Below are 14,136 nucleotides of genomic sequence, written 5' to 3'. Positions count from 1 at the left end.
CTCTCCCTCTCCCTCTCCCTCTCCCTCTCCCTCCCTCCCTCCCTCCCTGAGGATTGATCCCAGGTCTCACACATGTAGTCAGGTGCTTTACCACTGAGCTTCATCCCCAGCTCGTTTGGCTTACTTTTTATTTTGAGGTGGGACCTTGCCAAGTTGCATAGGCTGGCTTTAAACTTGCTCTGTAGCTCAGGCAAACCTTGAACTGTGACCCTCCTGTTTTAGCCTTCTAAGGAGCTGGAATTCCAAGCCTTTTCCAGACTAGTCAATATTGTTTCTTAAATTTCCCTTATAAAATATAAGATGCAGGGGCTAGAGAGATGGCTCAGCTGCTAGGAGTGTGTGTCAGTCTTCCAGAGGATCCAACTCAGTACCTACTCCAAGCAGCTCAAATCTGCCTGCAATTCTAGCGCCAGGAGTCAGACACTCCTGGCCTTGGTGGCACCCATGTGAGTAGAATGTCTTCTTCCTCTCATATACACAAGATTAAGAATATAGCAGGTCTTTATAATAAAATAACATCTCATTTGAGATTTCTTCTTTATTCTCTCTCTCCTTTTTTTTGTGGTTTTGTACCTTGTATGCTAAGAAAGTGCCTTATCACTGAGGAACATCCTTAGCCCTTAGTTTTTTTGATAATTTGAGACAGGGTTTCTCTGTGTAGCCCTGGCTGTCATGGAACTCACTCTGTAGATCAGGCTGGCCTTAATCTCAGAGATCTGCCTGCCTCTGCCTCCCAAGTGCTGGAACTAAAGACATACACCACTATTGCCTGGGTAAAGCATCTTGAATTTACAATGGAAATCACTGATCAATATGAAAGAACCCGCTTCTTCTAAACATTTCAGTTTACCCATGGCATATTAAGGGCATATAAAACAAGAGGTTTGCAGGTATCTCCTGCTGTAGACCACTTGTCTAGTAGGTGTAAAGTAGGTGGGTTCTATCCTCCCCAGCCCCCTACACACAGCCTGAATTTACAGACTCAGAAGAAATAAATGGAGCTGGAGCTGGTGGGCTGCAGTGCTTTCAAACCATAGCTGGACAGCTGAGCATGCCACAGTCTGCTTACGACAACATTTCAAGACAAAATGCAGGATGTTTAGGGATTTCTGGCTTGGTTTTTAAAATCAAAGTATATATACTTACATAAAACATATTAAAGTGCATTTAATAAAGGCAGAAAACCCATCCTCTCCCAGGTGTTTTGCTCTGCATCCACTACTGTCTATTAAAGCACTGTCTCCTGTCTGATGCACTTGAGGTACTGTCTCCTGTCTCCTGTCTGATGCTCGTGAGGTACCGTCTCCTGTCTGTTGGTTGGCAATACTACACAGGAGCTTGCTACTGTGTACCTTCTTCCAGCTCTGCTCCATGACATCACTTTTATAGACAAAAGTGAGCCTGAAGGTAGGATTTATAACTGGGAAGTCAGCAAAAGCTACAGGTAGGGATCCTTCCCTCAACCCTTTAAGAGACAAGCACATGATCAAGGCCTCCTGAATTTTTGGTTTTCCTGTTACTTTGACCTCAATGATCTTGCTGGGTCAGTGGCTCAGTTCATTGGCTCAGTGGTTCTTGGTTTAGTTGAAGGAATTAGTCCCGGAAGGATCCCACCCAAGGAGACAGAACTCATATGGTACCAGCTTGCAGTTCCACCCTAGTCCTACAGGGGGTGCCATCTCCATAGGCCAGAGGCCTGATTTTACTCACGTGGTTTTTCACTATTTGGGGCAGGGCTGGCACCAGGAGATTCATAACATTCTTTGCCAAGGAGTTGACCACGAAAGAGAGCCTTTGGCAAAGGAGAGCGGGAAATTAGGGAGCTTGTAAGAGAGGATCGTCCCTGCTTTATAGAGGTGACATGGAATCCTAGGAGGAAGGTGCTGACAGGTCCCCTGGAGGTGACATTGCACTCTTGAGTGGGTCATGTGTGCTGCCTGGAAGGTGTCATTAGCAGCATTTTCTGTACTGGGAAAGTGAGATATGGGAAAGTGACTTGCCCAACATCAGCTAGGCAGTCAACGGAGAAGGTGAGCTTGCTTTGGGCTCACCGAGGCCTGCCTAGGAGGTCTGGGAGCCCTGGATGAGACGCTGCTCTGTCTGCAGGTCACTTACATCCACTCCATACCCACCCACCCTTCCAACCTGGTGGTGCCACCATTGCTGCTTCCATTTTTGCTACCCAGAACTGCCTTTGGCGTCTGGATTCCCTGGAAGGAGCCCCGGATCTAGAGTCAGAGTGACGCCTGTCTGTTCCTCCAGTGTTGTCCGTGAGTGCAGTGGACAAGGCCATGGTCTGCCCCTCCCACCAGTGATGGAGCCCAACACTCACTTGTGAAGCAGGCTGAGGCGCAGGGTGCTCTCATTGCTGGAGCAGTCGCTGAGATTCAGGTGGGCGGGGCCGCTCTTGCTCCTCTCCACCCGGATGAGGGCTTGGACCTCGGTGCTCATTTGGAACTCCACTATGGTCTTGATCAGTGGCCTGAGGGGACAACAGCACTGAGAAAGGGTGTTGTTGAAACAACAGCAGTGAGAAAGGGTGCCACAGCAGTCTATCTGTCCTTCACTATCTCTTTTGCTGGTTCCCATTATCTCTCCCACATCTGGAGTCCCAGTTTTCTCCGGATCTCACCACTTACGGATGCCACGGGATTCCAAGTCACACCACATTGTCTCCTGGCCTGCCTCTTTCAAACCTTGTTTTGGCTGCTGGCTGTTCCTCCCGGATTGTTGTGGGTGCAGACCCTGAAGTCATCCTTGATCTCTCTCTCTCTCCATATCCAACTCACAGGAATCCCTGTTGTTCTGCCTGCTTCCAACTCATAGCTAGAGGCTGTTTCCTCCTCTGCTCCCTCATCCCGGACTTTTGTTTTAGGCATTTTTTTTTTTTTTTTTTTTTTTTCTCGAGACAGGGTTTTTCTGTATAGCCCTGGCTGTCCTGGAACTCTCTTTTGTAGACCAGGCTGGCCTCGAACTCAGAAATCCACCTGCCTCTGCCTCTCAAGTGCTGGGATTAAAGGCGTGTGCCACCACTGCCCGGCTACCTCAGCCACTTCTGTCTCCTCTAGAGCAGGGCCTTCCATGTGGTGGTCCCGCCTCCACTCTGCACCACACTGTTTTCCCCTAAGCTCAGACCTTCTGTTGCTCTTGGCCCTCATACTCCATTAAAGCCTAGTTCTCATCTTGTCACATAAGGCCCTGCACCATCAGTCCTCAGCGGGTTGCTGACTTCATCTCTAACCTCACCCCTTCCCTTCTCATTGTCATTTCTGCCTCAGGGCCTTTGCACTTGTTCGTCTAACGCTGGGATTTGTTTCTAGACATCTGCATGGAGAGCGAGTAGCTGAAACTGTTAGGTTAGCTGTGTCTGACTCAGGGTACACTCACGTGTTTAGTCCAGCCACCATGTCCAGGGGGATTCTGACCACCAGCTCCTGGTCATAGGTCGAAGGCTGCACATCCAGCTGGAGGATGTTAGCAGAGGTGACCTTCATCCTGGACAGGGTGGAGGGAGATGAGAATCATGTTCACACTCAGACGAGAGTCATCCCCAAGCCTGCTCCCATCCTTTCCCCTGACTTCCTCACACCTGAGCAGAACCTGGATCCCAAGCCTAGTTTACTAATCCTTTCCATCATGGCCCTACCTGTCTCTCCCCTTCACCCTCGCTTGCTTCTCTTCAGGTTCCTTGGCTTCTAGCCTCAGCCCGTTGGGCTGACAGTGAGCTCCTCTGTGACCGGACCCTACTGTCCTGTCATCCTTTGCTGTTGGGGTTTGAATTGTGTGATTCTTGCCCCTCCACGGTTTTGCCCCACTGGTCCCTTTGCCTGAAACGTCAGTTTCTTGGTATCCCTGGCTTAGCCATGACCTCCATTAAAAAGCACCTCCAGGTTCCAGCACTCTGGGGAACCTTCCTACGTGGCTTCCCTCTTAGAGGTACCAGTGACACTGCCTTATGGACACCACTAGCCATTCTGGGGGCTTATCAAAAGAGAGACTTAGTCTGGTCTGTCTTCATGACTGTTGATTGACAGCTGCACAATGTGTAGGCAGAGGTGTGGGTAAGAGATGGCTCCCAATGCTGTCAGGCCCACTCACCAGACGATGTATCTCAGAACGGTGTGCACGAAGCTGTCCAGTATGGGGACACTGCCAGACTTATCTTGCATGGCTCTGAGCAGTGGCAACTCCTGGAGGATGGCAGTGGCATCATGGTCCTTCAGTGCCTGGGTCAGGTCTGCAGAGAGATGCAGGGATTAGATGTCAAGAGGGGGGGCAGCATAGCAGTGGCTCCGGGTTGAAGGTCCATCACTGAGGGCCAAGAGGAGTAGCCTAGCAGTGGCTCCGGGTTGAGGGTAGCCATCACTGAGGGCCACTTGGATGTGACATGAAGCAAGGGCTCTGCCCTTTCAGCCTGATCATCTTCACCATGTAGATGTGCCCTGGAGGGAGGTGTCCCTGGGTGGACAGTGAGGCTGGAGATAGTGGGAATCACCATACTCAGAATGTTGCCAGTCACTGCTGGGATGCCGGAACTGTGTCTTCTTTCTCCCTAGCTAGCGCCAAATATTTCTTGAGTTGAGCATTCCACTGGGGACAGTTTTGTGGCCACACTGGATAATGATCTTCTGGCACTCTCAGTGTCTGCTCTATTGTCCAGAGTGCCTTAGGTGCTGAGCAGAGGAAGGAACAAATGGGAATAAGGGCCCTAGGGCTGGTCCATGCTGGCTTTTCACCGGTGGCCAGAGCCCATTTCATAGGCAGTGTGCTGCAGCCGTGCCAGTCAGTGTTTGAGAATGCCCTATGACATTCCTATCAAACATTTGCCTCCTCTGTGCTAATGGGGCTGGACCCATTACATTTCATCTTTGCCAGTTGGCAGTCTTAAACCTCATCAGCATAGGCTTTCGAGGGACATGGAGTGGAAAGTCCCCGATGCATGCCTCTTAGCCCCTGTGGTAGGTATCACTGCCCAGATAATGTTGAGCTTGTGAAGCTGAGAGTAAACTTTTAGGGCTCCTGGCAAGCTTCCAGGGGCCACCCAGAGATGATCCCCCTCCAGGGACATCACCCAAAGGACATCATCAGCTCAGGGCAGGGGTGAGCTCGGCAGCGTCTGTTTGCCAGCAGTGGGTCAGCACTGGTTTAGCACAACCTAGCAAGCTTCCCTCCACCCAACATTGAGTCATACCCAGTCCCATGAGGCCTGGGATGGATGGGGTCTCCGATTCTGAGTTTGCTCTGTCCTTGGGTGCCACCTCGGTGCCCTTTAGAGTTCTTTATATCACTCCCCTCTTAGGCAAATCCTCCCTTCTTTGATGTCCCATTACTCTTCTTTACATTAAACATCCCACCCCAGGCTTATGGTGTGGCTTTCGTCTTCTAATGGAGTTAATTAATACAGTTTCCTTGTGGCTCCTGGTGCTCAGTGGTCACTTGCTTGGGTGGACCCACTGACTCTCCTGCAGGGGATCCTGGGAATCTCCTCCCACACTACCATTGGTACCAACGCCTTGGCTGCAGACTCTCATGATACCGCTTACCCAAAGGGCCCCATAGCTCACATACCACATGCTTGGGAATCATAGGATTCAACTTAGGCCATGTGCTTCCTCTAGCCTTTGGAACAGTGCTGGTCTACCAAGTAATTGCCACAATGCCATAGGAGATGGGTATCAAGGCCTGGGTGGAAGTTGCTGCCAAGTGTCCTCTAACACACAGGACTGAGTCCCATGGCAGGAATGTGCTGGGGAGAAGGCTACCTAGAGAACCTGGGACTCTCCTCAGTTCTATGGTATTGGGAGTTCCTGGTGGCCCAGGGAGGAAGGCCTTCCTTCCCATGTTCTTACAGAGAATAAGTTTAGGTCCAGAGCCAGGCCTAGGGTCATGGGTCTGGAGTAACAAACCCTTGTGTGGGACTGAAGTCAGTAGATTCTGCCACTAGTAGGTGCTTAGAATAATATTATGTGAGGACATCCTGGTATCATGGGCTGTTGAGATCATACTATCCCAGACCTTTTACATCAGCCATTACTTGTCTCACTCACGCCCTGGGCTCCACCCCTGCCTGGTATTTTCCTTGGATGAGGAACTCCCTTCCTTTTTGGAGGACTGCTCCATCTGCACCTTGTTCTATGGTGCTGAGGCCTCAGGGCACATTACTTACGTTTCTGGATGACTTCTGGGCCAAGGTTGAGCACTGCAGGGGGATAGACGTTAGCTTGGACCAGTGTGGCTCCCAGCAGACCACAGAGGAGGGTGATAATCCATGGGCCGGCCATCTTCCTGGGTGTCGCTGAGAAGTAGGTGGCAGGTAGTGGGACCTGTGGTAAGCACAAGGGTCCTGCTAGCTGAACAGATGGGCCCATGGGAGGCACATAATGCCTGGTAGCCTGGGGCACAGTGTCCAGGAGAGACATTCAGGGCAGTGGTTAAGAGACAAGACTTAGCTTAACATCTTTGAATCATTAAGGGTTCTCCTCTGGCAAGTGGGCACAAAGAAGCTTCACTTCAGAGTCTCTGAGATTAACAGTATCTAGAAGCTATTCAGTGTGTCGTCTTTCCCACAGGAAGAACTTGGCAGACATTAGCCATTTCCTTGCAGAAAACCCACAAGGATCTCCTGAAGGCTGTCTCCAGTTTGTCCACAGCCTCTCAGACAGAGGCCGTTCATTCACTCAGCAACTATGTAAGAAGCACCACAGCCAGGCTCTGGACTGCGCGTAGTAGGGACACAGTCAGGAGCAGGCTGCAAGGTCTTCTCTCCCAGAATGCACAGCCTGGAGCAACCCTTCTTTTGAGCAATGCTTAAAGCAGCCACTTCTTGTCCCTCCTCCACTCTCGGCCATGGTACTTTCTGGGAGAAGTACTGTGGTGTGGGGTGTCTGTCCCTTGACATCCTGCCACCCTCCACAGGGCAGAGAGGTGGCGTCTTCAGCCCTCGTTCGTCTTCCTGCCCACACTCCTTACGTGGCATTTCAGATTTCTGCAGACTGTCTCTTTAGAGAAAAGGGAGACATGGGCCTTAGGACCCATGTGCCCTTGCCTGCCTCAGAATGTGGGTTTCTTGTCACCAAAGACAAATGTGGCACTGGGTGACAGGTCTGTTGTGGGATGCTATGAGACACTGTAGTCAAACCAGGGTTCTTGACCAGGCTGTGAATTCTGGGAGGAAGGACCTTGCTGGCTGCTCCTGACTGTGTCCTTATGCCCAGCACAGAGCCTGGCTGTGGTGCTCCATATATAATTGCTGAGTGAATGAACAGCCTCTGAGAGACTGTGGACAAGCTGGAGCCAGCCTTCTGGAGATCCCTACGAAGCCACAGGATCCCCATCCCTGAGTGTCAGCAGCCTGAGGGGGAAGGGGACATGTTGTGGGCCTGGGAGTCAGATAGATTCCAGTAGGAGGCCTTCCTCTATGGCTGGCTCTGAGACTGTGGACGAGTGGCTTAATCTTTTGGAGCCTCTGAGCAGCTGGCTAAGGGGAGATGATATTAGCACTCAGGAGGGCAGTTGTGAGGGTGAAGGCATCTGTAGCCTGATATTGCTAACGAATGCTATTGAGCATGACAATGAGGACTGGGGACTGCTGGTTCTGGGATCTGAGGAAACCATACCACAACCAAAGCCAGAGGGCAGAGCTGACAACCTGCATTGGTGGACAAGGCAGCCATGCCATCAAATGGTGTCTTTGTCTTCCAAACACTTTGGATCCTGTCTGTCCCCTTCTCCTGCCCCCTGCTCAGCCTTTGGATCAGAGGGGCTCTAAACCCAGAACCTGTAGCATTGCTTCTTCTGGGAGATACCGTCTCCCCCCAAATCCCAGCCTGTGCCCATCCACCATTTATTCCTCATCTCCTGCCCTCTTCATGGACCTACTATGTGATCCTCAGCCCCTGCCTTCTTATGGACTCACTACGTGGTCCTCAATGTCTGCCTTCTTTTTAAACCACTATGTGGTCCACAATCTCTGTCCTCATCATGGACCTACTATGTGGTCCTCAACCCCTTTTCCTTTTTCATGGATGCCTTTGCTCCTCTCCAGCATCCACTCAGCTCTGCGTCTTGTGCACCATCTCTTCCAGGAAGGCTTCTCTGACTCCTTCTCTATTCCTGGGCCTTCCTTAAACACAGTAAGCCCACAATGGTCACCTAGGAGTTCTTTGAGGGTTGCTGTGACAGATGTTTCTCTTTGTCCCCAGCAACAGCTTAACACACACAGCCATTCCACAGCCACTGTGTGCAGAGAGGTTTGACGTCCCTAGACTGAGGACTAGAAAAGACCAACCTGTCTCATGCTTCCATCTTTGTTTATGGCTTTTGGATGAGAATACCAGCACCTCCCTGCTTCTCTCTTTGACTCCCAGAAACCATAGCTCACAGAGGCATTATTAGGCTCAATTCTCGCCCAGCAATTGGGCTAACCTCTGCGACTCTTCCCTGTGAGGAACCTTCCTGACTTTCCAGGCTTCTAGAACCTCCTCACGGTTTACCTGAATGTGCCAGAGTCCTGGGTCTGCCTGCTCCTCTCCTGGGTGGTGGGTTTAGAGACCCAGCCTTATATCTTGCATCCTTACTTAGGCAGCCACTCTGAGTGTGTGGGCCAAGACCTCAGGCTGGGCTGAGGTCTCCAAGGTAAATATTTGCAGCTCTTGGTGAACCAAAGCCCTTCCTGGAATCAGTCTTGGAACTCCGGCTTCCTGAGGTTTGGAGAAAGGAGGATCCAAGCTGGCTGGAGGGACAGAGGGAGCACTAGGACATATGGCAGGCACGTAGCAAACCTTACAAGGGCTCCCTGATTCCTGGAAAGTCACCATCACAGGACTATGCAGTGGTCTCTGCAACCTCTACAGCCAGAAGAGAGAGGATCCACGGGGGACAAGAAGGCAGTTCAGTTCAATGTGACTCTAGCCAGCGTTGGTTCAAACTTCTGAAATCTGACCTGAGTAGGCTATTTTAGGCATATTTAAGCACAGCACTATTTGGTGAAAACTTATTTGGCGATAATGAAATCAATTTCACATTCACAACAAAGCATATGTAAGTCTCCCCGAGGAACAAAGTAAGCTAAATGAGGATGAGTCATGACTGTATTGGAACTCTTATAAAGTCCATAAAGATGGCGTCTATGGATTAACCAAGGAAAACAAATTTACAGTAAGGGTCTTGGGGAGGATCTGGCACTGGAAAAGTCTCTAGCCATACAGACAGAGCAAAGGCCACCATGCTAGTAAACATGTCCTCTCCCAGGCTTTTGGGTGGATTACAGGCTACGCATTTCTTTCCCTGAAGGAACAACTGTGTGTTTAACAGTCCAGGTTCCCCTAGCTTATCTGTTAGTGCAAGGACCCCCTGCCTCCTACAGGACTATGAGGAGCACAGCAGCAGCCACGATGGACGAACATCTCCAGCATGGCAGATGTCACCTTGGGTTTTCTATCAGTTGGTGGGTATCATCCTTGTGCGTGGGAAGCCAGTCATCCTGCTATTAGTGAGGAGGAACTGCCCTCCACCGTCAGGAAACGGAAGAGCCATGAGTCCAAGCAGAAATAATCTGGCTTCAAAAGCCATCTGGGGACATCTCACCAGCATGGTAGGTGCAGGATGTGTGTTAGGGGACAAAGCAGGTTCAAGCCCTGACTTCACCTTATTCACTCGAAGTGACTTGGGACTCTGAGCCTCTTAGTTTCCATATGTGAAATGGGCATTTGCAGGCTCCTCTGTCTTACAGGGCACATAGCTGGGGATGTGGCCTACTTGGCGGGATGCTCAGTAGCAGTGCGTTTGGGGCTGTTGCTATTGTTATAGCTTACAACAGGATGAGGTTTGTAAAGAAGTGATTAGAGTTTAGTCAGGACAACCACATGGAAGGGAGGGAGGTATGGCCTTGCCCATCACATCCACTTCTATGCAGCAAGGACACCACATCTCTGCTCACTGATTCCTTTAAGAGAATAGGTGTGAATCCCCCTCCTCTGCCCTGATACTTCTTTGCTGTGCTTCCCTGGGCAAAGGTCTTCACCTCTTAGAGCCTCTATAACCTCCTCGGTACAATGGAGGTTCATGGTAGTGCTGTCTACTAGGCTGAGCTATGGGCTTCATTTACACCGCCAGGAAGGCAGTAGATGTCTGTGGAGGTAAAGAATAATGAGCGATGGACCATGGGCCCAGGGACAAGAGTGAACTGGCCAGAGGAACCCTTGTCACCCTTGCCTGGACACATTTATTTTAGCCCGACAGCACCAGATGGGAATTAAGAATTCTGCTTTTCCCAGGAGCATTGGAGACTCAGCAGATAGTGACTTGTTCAAGGTCACAGGACCAGGGGTGTCAAGGAGAGGCCTTGAGCCCATTCACCTAGTGCAGGCCACACACTCCTGACCACTCTGCCCTGGTGACACCTGGTTAATGTTAGGGTCAGTAGGGATATTGATGTGACCTTTGGGCGCTTGTCTTGGCTTCTATCTGGAAGTGGTAAACTATGGATTAGGGCTAGGAGATCCATTGTTAAGTCGTGTCCCCATCTGTATGGTGATGAGAGAGGGGCAGTGTCCCTGAGGTCATACAGTCTCTGGCTGGTCATGGAGGAAAGTGTGGTTTGCATTCTGCCGTGTCCTGAACACCCAAGGCAAGCTGCCACAGAGCCAGGAGGGCTCCCCAGAAGGACCCTGCCAGTGCCTGGGGCACATGTGCAGAGAGACATACACCCCTGTTTGGCTCCGCAGCTGCCATGCCGGCTGCCCATGGACAATGTCCCTCTGTGAGGTGGTGGGTCTGGTGCCAAGGCCTGTGCCCATATCTGCTCCAGCTTCCTGCCTTTTTACTCGGCTGACCCAGGGTTGAATAGGCATCACTGAGCCCCTTGGGCTGTGTACCTGGTCCCATGTGATCCTGCCCTGTACCTCTTCCTCCGGTCTCACTGCTCTCAGATTCTCACATTCTTGGGTGGGTTCCTTTCCTGGAACTCCTCACACCACTCAAAAGCACTGGCTGCTCATACAGAAGACCTGGGTTCGATTCCCAGCATCCACATTTGTACCTTCAGTTCCAGGAAAGCTAACACCCTCTCTTGGCTTTTCTGTGCACTGTACACATTCTTGATTCAAAGACACACATGCAGACAAGATGCATAAAATAATAAAATAGAGATTGAATAATAAAACTCCTCTGTGGTGGAGCCAGAGGGAAACCCTGGAGTTTGGAAGATGACGTTCACCCTCTCCTGTGCCTGAGTTGAGGCCTCTGCTCCCTTCTGAGGAGAAAATGCTTACATCATCCCCCACTGAATGGCAGCTCTACCACCATTACAGAGCTACTCTCACCAGACACCTTCAAGACCCAGTCCAGAAGGGAATATCTCCCCGGCCTGGTCCCTGAATGCACACGCAGGTTGATGTCCGGTGTCTCCCTCTGTTTCTAAACCCTCTGTGGCTCTCTATCTTATTATTTTCTTTAAAAAAAATTTTTTTAAAAGTTTTTATTTATGTGTCTGCATCTGTGTGAGTATATCACGTGTACAGATGTGCTCACAGAGGCCAGAAGAGGACATCAGGTCCCTCAGAGCTGTAGCTGCTGGCAGTCATGAGTCACCTGGTGTGGGAGCTGGGAACCAAACTCAGGTCCTCGGGAAGAGCAGCGGTGAATGCACTAACTACTGAGCTGCCTTTCAAGCGCTGGCTCCACCCTAGTGTTTGAGACACACTCTCTCATTGAACTTGGAGCTCCTTGGTTCATCTGGACTGGCTGGGCAGTGTGTCCCCAGAACCTGCCTGTCTCTGGCCCTGGCCTGTGCTGGGGTTACACACATGCTGCTGGCCCAGACTTTTGTGTGGGGGCTAGGGATCCAGACTTAGGTCCACACGCTTATGCAACAGGAACTTTATATACTGAGCCATTTCCCTGCTTCCTCCCTTCCTCTCCTCATAGAGTCCCTTCTTGGTCTCTATGTCTTCACCTTTTAGTCTCTGTCACCAAAGATCCAATTCTACCCAGCAGCCATGGGCCTGTGATAAACTTTGTAAAGCCTTTGTAAAACTTGCCAAAGCATGCAGTGCTTTTTCGCATGAGAACCAAGCTCTGTAAGGCCCAGCATGGTTGGCTGCTCATCTGGGTCCTCTTTCCATACTAGTTTGCCTTACTGTCGTTTCATCCCCACCCCAGGGCCTTTGCTCATGCTGTGCCTGTCTCCCAGGCTGCCGCTTTTCACCTGCCAGGTCTTAGCTTCTCTCTATGCTTGTCACCTGGTGAAAGCAGCGTGCTCTGACCACTGGTGGGTGTTCACACTAGAATTTGCTGAAAACTCAAGTGTGCCAGGTCCTACAACTCCACAGATGCAACTCCATCAATAAGAAGATGGGCAGGCCACAGTGCAGGCGTATGAGGGTCAGGGTGGGGGGGTGGCAAAGGCATTGCTCCTAGTTCTGTCATGCAGGGACCCCGATCCAGCTAGAGCAATAAGCATTGTTAGATGGGGGTGGGGTATAGTGGAGCTCCCCCCCGCCCCCCCGTTCCTATCTCACACTCTTTCTCTCAACCCCTCCTCCATCCCTTTCTATCTTTGGACAGGGTTTTCTTATGTCCTTCAGGCTGGACTTGAAGGCTCCATTTTCCTGCTTCTGCCTCCCAGGTGCTGATATTACAAGCATGCACCACCATGTCCGTCTCCGTGAAGGCATTTCTTAAGGGACAGCTCTGATCTCTCCCCTTAAAAAAAGCAGGGTTCTAGAGGGTGAAGGCTTTCCCAAGGTCACTTAGGAGCTTGAGGCCATGTCCCTGAAGTGAGGTGTACAAGGGGCTGAGTTTTGTTCAGGTGGATGAGCTGCAGGTATGGTGGGCAGAATGGCCTGTTTGGGAAGTCAGGGCTGTGGGTGACACCCAGGCTGGTGGGGTCACAGCAGGACAGGGTTTTTGCTTGCTAGAGATCATGGTTTGGGGATGAGATAAGGTGACACCAGAAAGGCAGGGACTGAGGAGGGCCAGGGAGGGCTGGAGAGGACAGTACAGTGGGCAGAATGGGCAGCAGGCAGCTCTGCCTTGGACTGGTTGTAGCTTGGGACACTTAGCAGAGAGGCTTAGAGAAAAAAGTGCCACTGAGGCCCAGTGCAAAGCACACTCATCCACAGAGAGCAAGGACACCTTGCTACAGCCAGGGCACACCTTTCTTCCCTCTTCTCCACCTCTCAGATGGAGGAGAGTAGTGGTCCCTTTCCATTCCTAGGTGGTGAGCATGGCTCTAGTCACCAATCATCTAAGGCAGACTGGGTTAGGGCTGAGGGAAGATTCCATGTCATGTCAAAGCTGGTTTCCCAGGTGCAGCAAAAGGCACAGTGGGAAAGACCATTGTCCTCTCCTCTACAGACCATCAAGAGTCCTAGGAAGAAGGAAATAGCACATTGGGAGCCTATGTCCCAAAATGAATCAGGGTCTAGAAGAGCAGTGATCTGCCTCAGTTCTCTAGAGTAGGGGCTGGAAACTAGACCAGCTCTTCCTCACTCTGTCCTCTGCTCTGCCACCCTATCCCACCCTGTCCAGCTTCAAGGTGGGCAACCTTTCCCGAGAAGACTGTGGTTGCATAGAAACAGAGGGTGTGGGAAGGAGTGGCTTGGTAGGATTGGTTGACTGTAAACCAGCAGCTTTCCAACTGTTTCTTGCCTGGAAGAGAGGACAGAAGGAAAACAAGAATTCAAGCTACTCTTGGCAGACTCAAGTCCTCTACACATTGGCTCTTCTGGGTACCAACAAGGATTCACTATTGTACCAAGCCCGGTCATGGTGAAGTCCACAGGGGTTTGGGCCCAGCAGAAAAGGATGTGACAGTAGACTAGCCATGTTTTCCAGGAGCAATCCAAAGGCCTGTACTGCTACCTCCTGCCCGCTCCCCATTAAAGACCATCCATTCTGGTAAAATCCTAAAGACAGAAGTGCAAAGAGGAACCTCTAGATGACCCAAAGTTTGCCACTGCCTCCAGTGGGTTGATTTTGGATAAGTTGTTCCTATCTTTGATCTCAGTGTCCCCAAATGAAAACAGTCAGCTATGTCTAACCTTTACCAAGTAGCACTTCTCCCAGATGGGCTTTAAAAGCTCTAAGTGTTAGCTTAGAGCAAGGCCTAGGCCCAGGGATTTTTTCTTTTCTTTT

The 14,136-nt window shown here is 50.8% G+C and overlaps 1 protein-coding gene across 2 annotated transcripts in view; it reads right to left on the bottom strand.

The window, feature by feature from the left end:
- Positions 1-14,136, bottom strand: part of Bpifb1 (BPI fold containing family B member 1) — a 31,465-nt gene that overhangs the window by 12,771 nt on the left and 4,558 nt on the right. The window contains exons 1-6 of one of the 2 annotated variants that reach the window (XM_021156343.1): positions 8,493-8,525; positions 6,167-6,323; positions 4,099-4,237; positions 3,388-3,495; positions 2,333-2,482; positions 1,711-1,792 (exon numbers count right to left, since the gene is read on the bottom strand). In XM_021156343.1, the coding sequence (XP_021012002.1) occupies positions 1,711-1,792; positions 2,333-2,482; positions 3,388-3,495; positions 4,099-4,237; positions 6,167-6,281 (594 nt within the window). In that variant the 5' untranslated portion in view covers positions 6,282-6,323; positions 8,493-8,525. Of the gene's footprint in view, positions 1-1,710; positions 1,793-2,332; positions 2,483-3,387; positions 3,496-4,098; positions 4,238-6,166; positions 6,324-8,492; positions 8,526-14,136 lie in introns of those variants that run through there. The other variant, XM_021156342.1, reaches the window with a different exon arrangement.

This window comes from Mus caroli, chromosome 2, assembly GCF_900094665.2.
Source record: "Mus caroli chromosome 2, CAROLI_EIJ_v1.1, whole genome shotgun sequence".
Classification (NCBI taxonomy): Eukaryota; Metazoa; Chordata; class Mammalia; order Rodentia; family Muridae; genus Mus; species Mus caroli.
This window is presented reverse-complemented; position numbering and strand designations above follow the sequence as displayed.